The 16,298-nt window shown below is 31.7% G+C and overlaps 1 protein-coding gene across 3 annotated transcripts in view; it reads right to left on the bottom strand.

Moving 5' to 3' along the window:
- LOC143047520 (uncharacterized) overlaps nucleotides 1-16,298 on the bottom strand; it is a 41,321-nt gene that overhangs the window by 24,511 nt on the left and 512 nt on the right. For 2 of the 3 annotated variants that reach the window (XM_076220575.1, XM_076220573.1), the window contains exons 1-2: nucleotides 8,646-8,803; nucleotides 3,755-3,835 (exon numbers count right to left, since the gene is read on the bottom strand). In XM_076220575.1, the coding sequence (XP_076076690.1) occupies nucleotides 3,755-3,835; nucleotides 8,646-8,694 (130 nt within the window). In that variant the 5' untranslated portion in view covers nucleotides 8,695-8,803. Of the gene's footprint in view, nucleotides 1-3,754; nucleotides 3,836-8,645; nucleotides 8,804-16,298 lie in introns of those variants that run through there. The other variant, XM_076220574.1, reaches the window with a different exon arrangement.

The following is a 16,298-nucleotide window of genomic DNA, read 5'->3' on the forward strand; positions in this document are numbered from 1 at the left end:
ACACATTGTCATACTAAATTCTTTTCGATTTCAATTTTCAAAGATCTTACTTGAGCTCAAACTGTGCCTTAAACCTGAAGTTGAGGAAACATGCATCTTATAATGTAATAAGGTTGACCTCTTAAAAGTATGGAGAACCATTGGAGGCAAATATTATCCTTTTGGGTAAGAGTTATATTACTGTCCCAAAATAGAAAGAGTTAATATATTTTACAAGAAATAAAGACAAAAGATTGCTTTAGAAATAGCAATAACATTTTCCATAAAATTTTCAAATTCCAAAAGGCAAAACACCTGTAAAAAAGAATGTGTCCCTAGTACATGGATGCCCCATCCGCATTATCATTTTCTAAGTTTAGAGGACTGTGAAAATGGAGTAAAAACTCTAATTTGGCATTAAAATTGGAAAGATTATATCATAAGGAACATGTGTACTAAGTGTCAAGTTGATTGGACTTCAACTTCATCAAAAACTCCCTCGACCAAAAACTTTAACCAGAAGCAGGACAGACAAAGAAGGAATTGATGGACAAACAAACCGACAGACGAACAGAGGCACAGACCACAAAACATAATGCCCATAAATGGGGCATAAAAAAGTTTCATAGCAATCCTACATAGAAAGTGGGCTTAAGAGTGCTTACAATACAATTTTCCATATAATCTATATCCACAACAAATATCACTAATTAAAAAAGTAAAAATAATTGATCGGAACATTTTCAAAGTCCTCTCAAATATTGCTGATAAACTGTGGATTCTTTTATTTTTGTGGGTACCGATTTTCGTGGATTGAAGAAAACTTGCATATTCATAGATATTTAATTTGGATGTTTTGTCAAAGTCTGCCTACATTCCCTTAAAAAATTTGTAAAATTTGTAATTCGTTGAACATTTGAAAATGTGGTTCCCATGTACCCACGAATTGCACGAAAAAAATGTATCCAAAGAATATCAATAAATCTACAGTAAACCTTTGATATTAATTTCATAACACTCCTACAAGAAATGTAGACTTGTCATATTTGTTTTGTAAATTGTTTTGTTATAAAATAGGCTGTAACTTTTCTCATTTTAATTGTATCAGATCTTTCCTGTCTGAATCTTTCATAGTCAACTATACAAAATAGTCTTTTCTCATTGTTGAAGGTGGTATGGTTTCTTTAATTGCTTACATCAACCTTTGTGTACATCTAGATGCTTGCAATACAAGTTTCCATACAATTTATTTTTCTAGGTGACACAGCTTCTTTGAAAAATCCCCAAAATATTTTCAAACTGTTCCAAGACATCTCTTGATATAAATTTCATAAAAATCAATTTAAATTACTTGTTAAACACAGCATTTCAACTGCTTTAAGTAACTGCTACTGGAGTTATATCATGAAAGTCACCCAAATACATGTATTCAGATGTGGTATGACATATCTAATGCAGTTCTAGATAAACATGCACCAATTGTTACTAAAAAAGTAAAAAGAGACAGACAACCTGAATGGTTCAATAATAAAATTGCATATGCCAGAAAAATGAGAGAGAATTAAATACCATAAATTAGGAATGTGGTCCGAGTTCAAATTTTGGTGAAACAGGACAAAACACAAAATCGATGATCAAAAAGAAATTTTTATTCAAAGATGGTAAAATATTCAAAAGCTTTTAAAAATTTGTCGAAATGTATTCACAGTCTTAACCCATCCCAACAAGAAAAACCATATGAACTTTTAAATGAAGATGGTGTTAAAACTAATAATGTCAGTGACATCTGCAATGTTTTTAATAAGTTTTTTACATCTTGTGTTGAAAACCTGAGGACTGACAGATGTAAATAAATCATGATTATGCAAAATTAACTCAATTTGTACAAAAGAAATTTACTAAGTCAGAACAAGTTAAATTTTCAATTCCACCAGTCACAATAAATGGTCTATTTTATGAGATGGTCAAACTTGACATTAATAAATCCACCGGATCTGATAACATAAAACCAAAAATTGAGTACTCCTTTCATAACTTCATCTTTAAATTAATAATAGATAAAAGTCCACTACCCAGTGTTCTAAAGAATGCAAGAGTAACCCCTGTTTTTAAAGGTGGTGAAAAATTCATGGCAACAAATTACAGACCAATATCTGTACTTCCCGTTTTATCAAAACTTTTAGAAAAGCATGTTTCAAAACATTTGTATGACTATCTAAAAAGATTAGATCTTTTACACCCAGCACAGTCTGGGTTTCAACAAGAACTTTCTTGCCAAACTGCCCTTATCAATATCATAGATAAATGGATACAGGATATGAGTGATGATGATATCAACTTAGCAGTCTTGTTGGATTTTAAGAAAGCTTTTGATGTAGTAGATCATGATATTCTCTGTAAAAAACTTGAAATTTATGGATTTGATAATACTGCTGTTTCTTTTTTTAAATCATATTTGAATAAGAGAACTCAATAAGTACAAATTGGTAATGCTCATACTAAAAAACTTTATATCAAGTATGGTGTCCCCCAAGGCTCAATATTAGGCCCCCTTCTGTTTATATTATACATAAACAACCTTCCTATTTATATGAAAAATTGTTGCACTGATTTATATGCCGATGATTCAACTTTACATCTTTCTGGTAATTGTTATCAAACTCTAGATTCAAAGGTACAAGAAGATTTAGAGGTGTAGAGGAATGGTGCAATGATAACAATATGTTCATCAATAAAAATAAAACAAAATATATGATTATTGGAACAAAGCAAAGAGCAATGCCACATTACAATGAGAGTTGTTTAACTATTAACAATCAAGTGGTACAATCTTCCACATGCAAAAGTCTTTTAGGCATTAAAATTTACCCTTCCCTCACATGGACAAACCAAATTGATGTGATCTGCTCAAAAATTTCATCTAGCCCATATCTACTATTAAAGATTAAAAAATTCTAAATCTAGACTGTAGAAAATTATTCTATAATGGTTATATCTTGCCACTAATTGATTATCATTGTATAGTGTGGAGTAGTTGTAGCAGTGAGGGTTTAAAAAGGATATTAAAATTATAAAAGAGAGCTGCTAGATTAATACTAAAAACAGACCCTTTCGCTCCTTCTGCACCCTTATTCAAACACTTAAACTGGATGACAATTGAACAGAGAATAAAATATCACAAGTTTGTGATGACATTTAAATGCTTGAAAAATGATGCCCCATCATATCTTACTAACAAGTTTCATTATGTTTCAGACAGAAATCCATACTCCTTGAGAAATGCTGTTCAAGGAAACCTCATACTCCCTAAACCAAAAACAGAATTGTTCAAAAAATCTTTTATGTATTCTGGACCATTCTTGTGGAATAATTTGCCAATACTGTTAAGAAATATTACAAATGTTAATTCTTTCAAATACAAAATAACAGATCATGTATTGAAATCAACCTAGCTGTATAAATAATTTTAAAAACTTATTATGTCATCATGTTTATTTTTTCATCACATTTTATCAAGTTGTATTGAACATTATTATCATACTTGACTTTTTATACTAATGTATGGAATGTATATGTTTGCATTTTGTTTGATTTTTCATGATGAGGGCTTCAGGGAAGATTAGTTATATAGCTAACTGTGTAACCCTCTTAAAATAAAGTGTTGTTGTTGTTGTTGTTGTTGTTGGTCATGTTGGTAAAGGAAACATAAGTATTGCTTTATAAACAAAAATAATTGCTCTGACAGGAGGTATGGTATGTCCAAATTAATACTTACAAGTTTTGTTAACTTTATCTGTCAAATCACATGTTTTATTTATTATAGCCTGGTCTGACTGGTCTGATACATTGTAACAACCTGAATTTATAAAATAAAACAATAATTATAAGCTTTTCACTTAATTTAAGACCTGTCAACTTTCCCAGTTTATAGGTGTTCCCAAGGTTTCCTCCAACACTTTTTAAAAAACTCTCAATTTAATAAACTAAAAGAAAAGAAAAGCATCCAGGTATTGAAAATTACATTTAAACAACTATATACTGATTCAAAACCATTCAGTGATAAACTAAAAAAAATGCAACCAGTAAAAGAGATGCATTTGGTCTGCTTTGAATAGCTTAAAAATTGACATTATAACTTTTTTTAAACTGGCAGGTATATATTATCAATTATTAAGATAAAATAGTTATAAAACACTATTCGCAAGTGTCTAAACATTATCATATTTTGCTACATATCACTTACAGCAAAGGTCCTACAAAATGTCAGATATTTACCCAAAATCAAACCTTTTCTCTCAAAATTTCCCTCCATATATAGATACTGCAATCTTGAATTTTCAATTGTTTTTATGACCTGGAATTTCGATAAATTGGCCTCCAATCAATACGAGTCTTTTATAAGGATTAACCAACCTTAATTCATTAAGGTTGGTGTACTCCAACTATTGGAGAATGATAATGACTGCTCTCACTCTAAACTTTGATCTAGTGACCTCAAAATCAACAGGGTCCTTTTCAATTGCCAGACGATTGATCCTCTTCAAGTTGCTTAATCAAACAAGTGTTTTCAAGGTTTTTTTATGGTGATAAAAAAAAATTGTCCATACATTCACTGTGTCTAAACCACACCGGCAAAATTTGCTCGGACTCGATGGTATCTAACATCTGGCACAATGACGGAACACCAATAGACAAAAGAAAGGTAGGTTTCACCTTATTTTTTTATTTTTTTTATGATATCGAAGAATATATATACATATACAACTATTTTCTATTGTGAGATGCAATATTTTCTACGACCGTTCTATATTAACGGAGAAATAAGTCAATATGCATGTCAAAATGACGAATTGAGTGAACCTTGCCTCGAAATTGTTTAATTTCTCGTTAAATTGTTCACATTGTACGAAAAGAAAGGTACGAGAAGATCGATATTGACACGGAGATTGCAAATTTAGTTATAATGAGCATCTCCATAATTGTATCTCTGTGTATAGAACGAAAGAAATGGGTCATGTCAAAATGGAACTGGCCGGTTTCGTCAATGTATACAACCCGGTTTCGTCATAGATTTCAAAATGCATAACCCGGTTTGGTCAAATAAAAAAATCATAATCGCATTACATTATAATTGATTATTTAACTTCAGCGTTCAAAAGGAGTTTTGTGGGTCGTTGGAAAACAAGTTCGTTCACCGGACAACGGCTTATTATTTATATGAGTCTCAGATTCAAATAAATAATAAGCAAAAACTTGAATTCCTACTCTTATAGAACACAAATATTTTAATTTACTTTGCATTCCGAATTTTTTTAACAGCATATTGAGATTAAAGCTCTCTAAATATGCGTTTTCTATATGAGTTATGGGAAAATATGTTGAACATGTTTAAACTTGAAATTAAAGTTTACGGTCTTAAAAATCGAAACACACAATTGATATGTGATTTTCTCGCACAAAAGGATGGACAACCTTTATAAGTAATCTAATCATTCTATGTATGTAATATTTTCTACAATCGTTAAAAATAAATCTTCTTAAGGATAAACGTTGATAATAAGACAACTGTATATGCATGCATAATCGACATAGAAAATGAATGTAGGATTACAACTACTATGCATTAAAATATTTTTTTTTATCCCTTATTGTAACTATACTGCTATGTACAAATTAGTATAATAGTCTCAGGTCATCGACAAAATTCAATAATAACTAGAATTGCCATTGCAAGCAATAGCGGATGTCACCCTTCCCCCTATTGTCACTTAGCGCCAGCCATTTCAAACTTGTTTAACAGTAAATGCACAAATATGTATGGCTATTCATCTTTTTGTAAATTTTCAGTATATTCAGAGCATTTTAAAGTATTTCATATTTATACCGTTTCCATGGCAACGGCAGCCATTTTGAGAATTTCAAAGTCAAAAGTCTCATCTATACATGCCAGTTTACAATAATATTAAGTTTCATTAAGTTTGAAGCATTTAAAAAAATATTTGACATTTTTGCAGTTTCCATGGCAACGGTGGCCATTTTGGAAATTCCAACTTCAAAAGTCTCATCCAGACTAACCAGTCTACAATCATATTAAGTTTCATCAAATTTGGAGCATTTTGAAATTTTTGAATTTTTTGACATTTGTGATGGTTCCTATGGCAACAGAGACCATTCCCAAAATTTAATGGCATATACCACATTGTTACATGGGAGGGACCATACCATCAAAGTTTCGATCCATTTGACCTACCATTTTAAGAAAGTTAATGCCACTTTAAGGTTTTTGGACCATTTTGACCTGTTTTGCATTCAACGCCAAATTCCACATCTTACAATGTTGCTCATCGTTTCTGTGAAGTTTTATTAAATTTGGAGCATTTCCATATTTTGGAAATTTTTGGTGTGGTATCCATGGCAACATAGCAGTTCCAATGATTGCCAAAATCATCCCAAAGCAGTATATAGTGGGCACCTACATTGTATTAAAATCTAAAGATGTTATGCTTAAGCATTCTCAAACAATTCCCTTAACTCTAAAATTATATTTTTTCACCATTTTTTCGTTTCCATGGTGATGGCAGCCATTTTTTTAAGTTCCAATACCGGAAAGAAACAGGAAAGTCAGGGTTAATTTTTAATTACGAGTTTTTTTTTTCATTTCTTTGGGTTTTTACACGCCCGTCCCAATTTTGACAGTACGTATTATTGTATACACCCGTCTGTCCGTCCGTCCTTCCATCCGTCCGTTCCTCCATCTATCAGTCATTCGGTCCTTCCGTCTGTTAAGGTTTTTTCATCATATTTTATTATTTGTACTTTTGTTGTACTGTTTGTGTCAGCGACAACACTTTGACTCAGTCCATTCCCGAATCACACGTTTGTAATTCCATGGTTGTCTTTGGTTGCTTTATACCATATGCGTTTTGAACATAAAATAGGCAGGTAGTTTTCTTGTTTGAATTGTTTTACATTTATAATTTAGGGCCCTGTTATAGCTTGCTTTCATGCAGTTTGTGTGTTTTTCTCATTGTTTAAGGCATACGATGACCTAAACTTGATTAATTCAAAATAATTTTTGTGTCTAAAAGAAAGTTGTCTCATTGTCAAAGTTTATGGGATAAGTGGTTACCGTCACTTTTTCTTAATAAGACCTAGATATAAATGACGGTCATGTTTTGCAAACCAACTTTTATTCACATTGAAAATAAAAAACTGTCAGATATTGTTTTCGAAAGTTATCTTGAAGTTTCAATTGAATTTGAATTGTACAAAAAATGAATTTGAACTGTAAAAATAATGTGAAAAACATGCCTATGAAAATAAATGTGCCTACCAGAAACGGGGAGAAAGTTACAAATCTCACTGCTATATATGTTATGGATGCTTAAGTGTGAAAACTCGCTTTAGTGCGCAAGTAACACAGTATATATAGTACCAGAAAATCTGGCAGGACTGCATGCATGATTAATTTGTGCAGAACAGTATAGACTATAGTCGGTTTGGGACTGTTCGTCAATGCTTGAATGCATAAATGTATTAATAATTGATAGTAAATATTGTAAACTAAGTGTATATAATATAGTATAATAGTAAACTAAAATTATGGCACAATCAAAACACATCCTTTTATTTTTCATCTTTACATACTACTATTATAAACAAAAGAAAATATAATAATGTTACAAAATAATTAGATACCAGTGTTTGCTATTCAGTATTTATATTCCATTTAAAATTAGTTTGAAGTTAAGTGAATTGGGGTTACGCCTTTCATTAGGAAAATGTGTTTTTACTATTATCATAATTAACTATGTCCAAAAGTGCCCGTTTAAAATAGTTTTAACACGCCAAGTTTACTTTACAATAAATATATATTTAAGTTCTCGAAAGACAATGTTCAGATCCGTGCCAAAGTTTCTTTTCATAAATTGTTTGTTAAAAAAACCCAAAAAACCCGGGTGATATATATAGACGAAACCGGGTGATTGTGTAGTAACAACATTGACGAAACCGGTTTATTTTAATTTGACATGACCCTTTTCTTTCGTTCCATACACAGAAATACAATTATTGAGATGTTCATAATAACTAAATTTGCAATCTCCGTGTCAATATCTATCTTCCCGTACCTTTCTTTCCGTACAATGTGAACAATTTAACGAGAAATTAAACAATTTCGAGGCAAGGTTCACTCAATTCGTCATTTTGACATGCATTTTGACTTATTTCTCCGTTAATATAGAACGGTCGTAGAAAATATTGCATCTCACAATAGAAAATAGTTGTATATGTATATATATTCTTCGATATCATAAAAAAAATAAAAAAATAAGGAGAAACCTACCTTTCTTTTGTCTATTGGTGTTCCGTCATTGTGCCGGATGTAAGATACCATCGAGTCCGAGCAAATTTTGCCGGTGTGGTTTAGACACAGTGACATTGAATTGCTAACTTCCAGCTGCCAAGATTTCAGTAAAGCAGCCACACACATATTTTCAAAAATTGTTTCCTATCAGACCGTTAAAAAATAACCCTTAAATTAGTAAATCTCCAGATTACTTTAATAAAATCAATAACTGATTTTTACGTCGAAATCAGGTTAAAAATTGATTCAAATTTAAAATAACCAGATTTGACACCATTAACACAGTAGATAATTTACATACCGGTGAGATTCTTTGTAGGATCTGTCTTATTCTTACACTCATAGAACATACAATCTGTCAACTTGGTGAAGGTGGTGTTACAGCATTCCTCCTTCTTGATGAAAGATTTACAGGTTTCTGATAAGAAAACAATTAACTTTCCTCAGCAGTAGTACATGTACATATAGAGGGTGATAGAGCAGAATGTTACCCTTAGAAAACATTGTCAACTTAGGGTGCTAGAGCAGATTGTTACCCTGAGAAAACATTTCCAAGTTCGGAAAAGCCAAAGCTGAGAGGGTGATAGAGCAGATTGTTACCCAGAGAAAAAATTGTCAGCTCAGTATCAAAAAAGGTAGTGATAAGCCTTGGAAGATTTTGTTATCAAGTCAGTCCAATAAGGTTTAGATTGCATATCATGCAATTTTTACCTAAAAAGCACATAAATGATAAAGTGTCTCTTTGAAAATTAATAGAATGTTATTCATGGATAGAGTTAAATGTCTCCCTCGTATAAACCAATAAAAATATGGCATTTTAACATGTAGTATTGTGTATATTTATCATTTTGTTATTAGGCCATAAAGTGACCTTTAATTGTTTATTTAATGAAAAAGATACTATTTTATCGGAATTATGTTTTGTATGAATATATGCTTACACAAAAAGAAGATGTGGTATGATTGCCAATGAGACTCTCCACAAGATAGTTTGTTTGCCAGATAGTTTAAAAACATTACCTAAAATTTTCACAAAATTTTTAAAGTAATTTTTGTCCAAATTGTGATGTAAAGGACATTGCAACACCATATATTGAGGATAGTTTACTTGTGACCAAAATCATATATGGATGTCAAAGAAATATAATTGACATGGTACAATTGTTAGATCACCACGGTTACCATACATACAGTTAAATCTGTATTTCAGCCTCTACAAATTAAAGAACCTTAGTGAGCACGCTCACATACCCCCGTCCCCACAATGTCATTGGAGAAATGAAATAAGTGTAAGAAAAGAAAATTGTATTAGAAAAAAAAAATAAAATCATAATTTTCTGTCAATATGCACATCTACATAGTATGTCCTTATTATCTACAAAGTTTCATGAAATTCTGTTGTGTGGTTTCAGAGGAGTTGCGATGACAAACTGTTGCAGTAGTACATTAAGGCAAATAAGTTCAAAGGGGCACAACTCCTACAAACCAGATGCTCTGCAGGGCGTAGCTTTATACGACCGCAGAGGTTGAACCCTGAACGGTTGGGGCAAGTATGGACACAACATTCAAGCTGGATTCAGCTCTAAATTTGGATTGTGATTAAATAGTTGACACAGCATAGGTTTCTGTCACAGAATGAATGTGTTCTAATGAACTTAAAATTTTTGTTTTCTCTTAGAGCAATTCACTATGCTGTTGAATATTAATCCTCTCAAAAAAATGTTTGAAGAAATTTTCTTTTTTATTTATGAAATTTCAAATGAGAAAAATTGATCCCAATTTTTTTAATCACATCCCCCTTTCCCTTATTCCAAAACTAATCTCAATTAAAATTTCTAATGGAGTTTGCAACAATAACTACTCATTTAAATACATCATAAAATATTAAGATGTAAAAAAACTGCTTATTATCACTGAATGGTAAAGATTATTTTAATTTATCAGTTGGTAGTAAAAAGTGAATATACATTGTATATTGTATATAACAAAGATTTAAGTTGATTCTGGACAAAGAAAGATAACTCCAATTAAAAAAAAATCTTGCTATTGCACAATATTTTGCAATTAGATATTTCTTGCTTACTATTCTGGACAAAGAAAGATAACTCTAATTAAAAAAAAATTTGCTATTTCACAATATTGTGCAATTAGATATTTCTTGCCATTGCGCAATACTGTGCAATTGAAAAGACTTGCTATTGCACAATACTTAATATAATAATTTTAGATCCTGATTTGGACCAACTTGAAAACTGGGCCCATAATAAAAAATCTAAGTACATTTTTGGATTCAGCATATCAAAGAACCCCAAGATTTCAATTTTTGTTGAAATCAGACTAAGTTTAATTTTGGACCCTTTGGACTTTAGTGTAGACCAATTTGAAAACAGGACCAAAAATGAAGAATCTACATACACAGTTAGATTTGGTATATCAAAGAACCCCCATTTATTAAATTTTTGATGAAATCAAACAAAGTTTAATTTTGGACCCCGATTTGGACCAACTTGAAAACTGGGCCAATAATCAAGAATCTAAGTACATTTTTAGATTCAGCATATCAAAGAACCTAACTGATTCATTTTTTGTCAAAATCAAACTAAGTTTAATTTTGGACCCTTTGGACCTTAATGTAGACCAATTTGAAAACGGGACCAAAAGTTAAGAATCTACATACACAGTCATGACAGTTAGATTCGGCATATCAAAGAACCCCAATTATTCAATTTTGATGAAATCAAACAAAGTTTAATTTTGGACCCTTTGGGCCCCTTATTCTGTTGGGACCAAAACTCCCAAAATCAATACCAACCTTCCTTTTATGGTCATAAACCTTGTGTTTAAATTTCATAGATTTCTATTTACTTATACTAACGTTATGGTGCGAAAACCAAGAAAAATGCTTATTTGGGTCCCTTTTTGGCCCCTAATTCCTAAACTGTTGGGACCTTAACTCCCAAAATCAATACCAACCTTCCTTTTGTAGTCATTAACATTGTGTTTAAATTTCATTGATTTCTATTTACTTAAACTAAAGTTATTGTGCGAAAACCAAGAATAATGCTTATTTGGGCCCTTTTTTGGCCCCTAATTCCTAAACTGTTGAAACCTAAACTCCCAAAATCAATCCCAACCGTTCTTTTGTGGTCATAAACCTTGTGTCAAAATTTCATAGATTTCTATTAACTTAAACTTAAGTTATAGTGCGAAAACCAAGAAAATGCTTATTTGGGCCCTTTTTGGCCCCTAATTCCTAAAATGTTGGGACCAAAACTCCCAAAATCAATACCAACCTTCCTTTTGTGGTCATAAACCTTGTGTTAAAATTTCATAGATTTCCATTCACTTTTACTAAAGTTAGAGTGCGAAAACTAAAAGTATTCGGATGCCGGACGACGACGCCGACGCCGACGCCAACGTGATAGCAATATACGACGAAAAATTTTTCAAATTTTGCGGTCGTATAAAAAATTGAATCGTAATTTCCTGTCGATATGCACATCTACATATTATGTTCTTATTATCTAAAAAGGTTTTGTGAAATTCTGTTGTGTGGTTTCAGAGGAGTTGCGATGACAAACTGTTGCAGTAGTACATTAAAGCAAATAAGTTCAAATGGGCGTAACTCCTAGAAAAAAAATTGAATCGCAATTTCCCGTTGATATGCACAACTACATAGTATGTCCTTATTATCTGAAAAGGTTTCGTGAAATTCTGTAGAGTGGTTTGAGAGGAGTCGCGATGACAAACTGATGCAGTAGTACATAAATTCCAAGCGAGAGTCAACAGTATAGTGAGGCAAATAAGTTCAAAGGGGCGTAACTCCTAGAAAAAAAATTGAATCGCAATTTCCGGTTGATATGCACAAAACAGGCTATTATTTGAACTTGGAATTATTTTTAATTATGGAATTCGCATAATTTCTTGTGTTTAAAATTTTTTATAAATTCCATGTTTATTTTGTATTATGATCTTTTGAGCGGTTAATAACACTTTCCATACAATGTATTTTGGTTAGATAGTGTTGTGCGCGGCACAGTACATTCTATTGAAAATATACTATTTTCTTTGTAATAGAAAGTGTTGTGCGCAGCACAGATTATTTCAGTACAGAATAATCATGGAATTTATTAAAAATTTCAATAACAAGAAATCAAGCAAATTCTATAGTTAAATAATTCCAAGTTCAAATAATAGACTGTTACAACTACATAGTATGTCCTTATTTAATATTATCTGAAAAGGTTTCATGAAATTCTGTTGTGTGGTTTGAGAGGAGTTGCGATGACAAACTGTTGCAGTAGTACATTAAAGTAAATAAGTTCAAAGGGGCGCAACTCCTAGAAAAAAAATTGAATCGCAATTTCCCATCCATATGCACAACTACATAGTATGTCCTTATTATCTGAAAAGGTTTCGTGAAATTCTGTTGTGTGGCTTGAGAGGAGTTGCGATGACAAGAAACAGGACTAACGGACGGACGGGTCAAAAACATTATACCCTCCGCAACCCAATGCGTGGGGTATAATTAGTGTTTTGAGGTTTTGAGATTAATACAATAACCATGTGTATTAGAGTAACAGAAGAAAAGGCAGACAACATCTAAAATTATGTTGTTAGTTAATTCTAAATCTCAAACAAGAATATGTTTATGGCACATCAATGCCCCACTCGCACTATCATTTTCTATGTTCAGTGGACTGTGAAATTGGGGTCAAAACTCTTAATTTAGCATTAAAATTAGAAAGATCATATCATAGGGAACATGTATACAAAGTTTCAAGTTAATTGGACTTCCACTTCATCAAAAACTACTTTGACCAAAATTTTACCTCAAGAGGGACCGACAGGCGGACAGATGAAGGAACAGACTTAAGGTGGTACCCAATACTTTAACTAAAATTAATTTGGCTCGTTTAATTTTCTTAAAATTTTGACAAAGTATTTACTTTCACCCTTTTACAAAAATATCAAAATTTCAAAATATTTGAACCAACTGTTTTATCAGAAAAATTACACTGGTTATATAGCAGTTTGACAAACACTTATTTTGATCATTGAGAAGCTTAATATTCCCTTAACAACACAACGTAATTAAAACGTTTAGCTGATTTTACAGAGTTATCTCCCTGTAGTGTTAGGTACCACCTTAACTAAGCAGCATCATCAGCATTAATTTGGTTAAATCATAACACATAACATGTGAAAAAAAAATTATGAAAGAAAATGTGTTTTTTTTTCATAAACAATAACATACAATATATAATGTGAACTATACCTTACCTTTTAATTCTAATACAAAATAAATAAGATCAACATTACAATATACTTTTCAATCATGCCAGGTAACAATTATTTAAAATTTGTTTAATCACTAGGCCCATGCACATTTTTACTAAACCAAGAATTAATCATATAGATTGTACAAAGACCGGAAGCAGTAAAAAAATCCCAAACAAAAGTATATATACAGATATATATGTATCACAAGATATAATGCAAAACACGCAAATTGGTAAAAATCCTCATTTAAGAACAAACATTCTATTCAGGAGTCTCCGAATGATTTCCTCCTTTATAACCTTAATTGAAGATGTGGTCTTGCTGACTGTTTTTACTAATTTAAAGTTTTCTCAATTTTTTATGGTTATAAGTTATAAGGCAAAAATGCCAAAAATTGTTACAAAAATTCATTCAAGGGCAATAACTCCTTCCCATGTCAAAAAATCTAGTGTTTTCTAGATAAAAGATAATCTTTACGTTCTACCCCTATTTGCTATTTCTAGCCATGGCAGTCATCTTGGTTGGCAAGATGGGTCAAAGGACTCATATATAAATAAAGGCAACAGTAGTATACCGCTGTTCAAACTCATAAATCCATGGACAAAAAACAAAATCGGGGTAACAAACTAAAACTGAGGGAAACGCATTAAATATAAGAGGAGAACAACGACACAACACTACAATGTAACACACACAGAAACGGACCAAGCATCGGACAAAATCCCACGAGAAAAACAAATATAACATCAAAACCAAATACATGAATTTGGGATAGACAAGTACCGTGACACGTCTTATCGCAATGTGAATTTACACTCAAAATTAAGAGAAAACATACGACGCAACGTTAAAATGTAACACACACAGAAACGAACTATAATATAACAATGGCCATATTCCTGACTTGGTACAGGACATTTTTAAAGAAAAAAATGGCGGGTTGAACCTGGTTTTGTGGCATGCCAAACCTCCCCTTTCATACCCATGTGAAATATAACATTAAAATGACAACTCAACACCACAGGACTACAATATAAATAAATTGGAGAATACAATTGACAAAGAAACACACAAACAACAGCCAACAAAAGGCAACAAGTTGAAAATTTTAATACGTCAGAAGTGCATTTTATCCACACAAGATCCACCAGTGACGATTTCGTCCTGAATATGCATTAAATATTTGCCACTGGACGTTAAACAACCAACAATCAATCAATCCACCAGTGACGCCCAGATACAAAAGTTTGAAAGCCGAAACAAGCACAAAGTCGAACAGCATCGAGGACCAAAAGATCAAAAAAGTTGTGCTAAAAACTGCCAGGGTTTTCTGTTAGTTACCAGAACATCCTTATTATTTAGAATAATTTATACTTTTGCAAACAGTAAATTTATAAAATTATTAAACAGAAGCTGTACATGATAGAACTGAAATATTAACTAATTACAGGAAACAACTGAAATACATTACATAACCAGACATATAAACAAGATACCATAAAGATTGTGGCAAAGTTTGGTTAAAATCAGCCAAGTAGTTTCAGAGGAGTAGATTTTTGTAAAAGTTAACAAAGACAATGGACAACAACTGACAATGGACGGCAATTGATTGGAAAAGCTCACTGGCCCTCTGTACAAGATGAGCTAAATAGATATACAGGGGACATTAAAGCTTAAGACAACCAAAACGGCCATGACAATAATATGAACTAGTCCACAAAACACTAACATAGAAAACTAGCACTGAACAGTAAAGATTGCTTCAATTTAACAGTGGAAAGTAAAATTAAATATTGCGTTGGATAACTTCAATTTTTAAATTGAGATGACTTTAACAATGACATCATTTATAATTTTAGAGCAGATGTTAGATTCCTGCACCTTGCAAAAGTTAAAATATTTTCTTGGCAAGTGTAACATCATTTTGTGCCTTGAATATCTGAACATAAATTACATCGATCAATATCTGGAAATGTTCATGAATAGGATGTATGGAATGCACTATATTTTATGTATCAAAAAGGTAGTGATAAGTCTTGAAGATATTATGTCAGTCCAATAAGGTTTAGATTGCATTTCATGCAATCATTACCTAAAAACTGAGAATTATATCAGGTGCTCAGGAAAGGCAAGCAACTACTATTGTAACCCATTGTGCTGTATTGTATTGTATTGTATAGACTTACCAGTTTGACCTGAAAAATAAAATAAAAGTACAAATTTAAATACACGTCAATTTCATTTTTCTGCAAATATAAAGAAGATTGCCGATGATTGCAGATGAGACAACTCTCCACCCGAGACCAAATTACACAGAAATTATCAACTATAGGTCACCATAGACTATCACTATACATTTTACAAATCATATATAGAGTATTAAAAGAATACATACAGCCTTTATCATGTTTATGATTATCATTATTATTCCAAACAGTTAAAAAATGTATGATACTTTTAGTAAAGAAAATTCTCAATGCTGCTGCTGTAAATCTTTTTTCTCTTGTTTTCTTGTTCTCAACACTTCATCAGCTGCTGTATTCACACACACATTTTATTATCAAAATTGTCATACAGAAATACTCATAGTTTATGCGTATTTTCAGTCCTAGAGTTTTGCAAAAAAGAGCACCACAAGTAAATTGAAGTTAAAAGATGAAATTAAGAAGAA

Source organism: Mytilus galloprovincialis, chromosome 10 (genome assembly GCF_965363235.1).
Source record: "Mytilus galloprovincialis chromosome 10, xbMytGall1.hap1.1, whole genome shotgun sequence".
Lineage (NCBI taxonomy): Eukaryota > Metazoa > Mollusca > Bivalvia > Mytilida > Mytilidae > Mytilus > Mytilus galloprovincialis.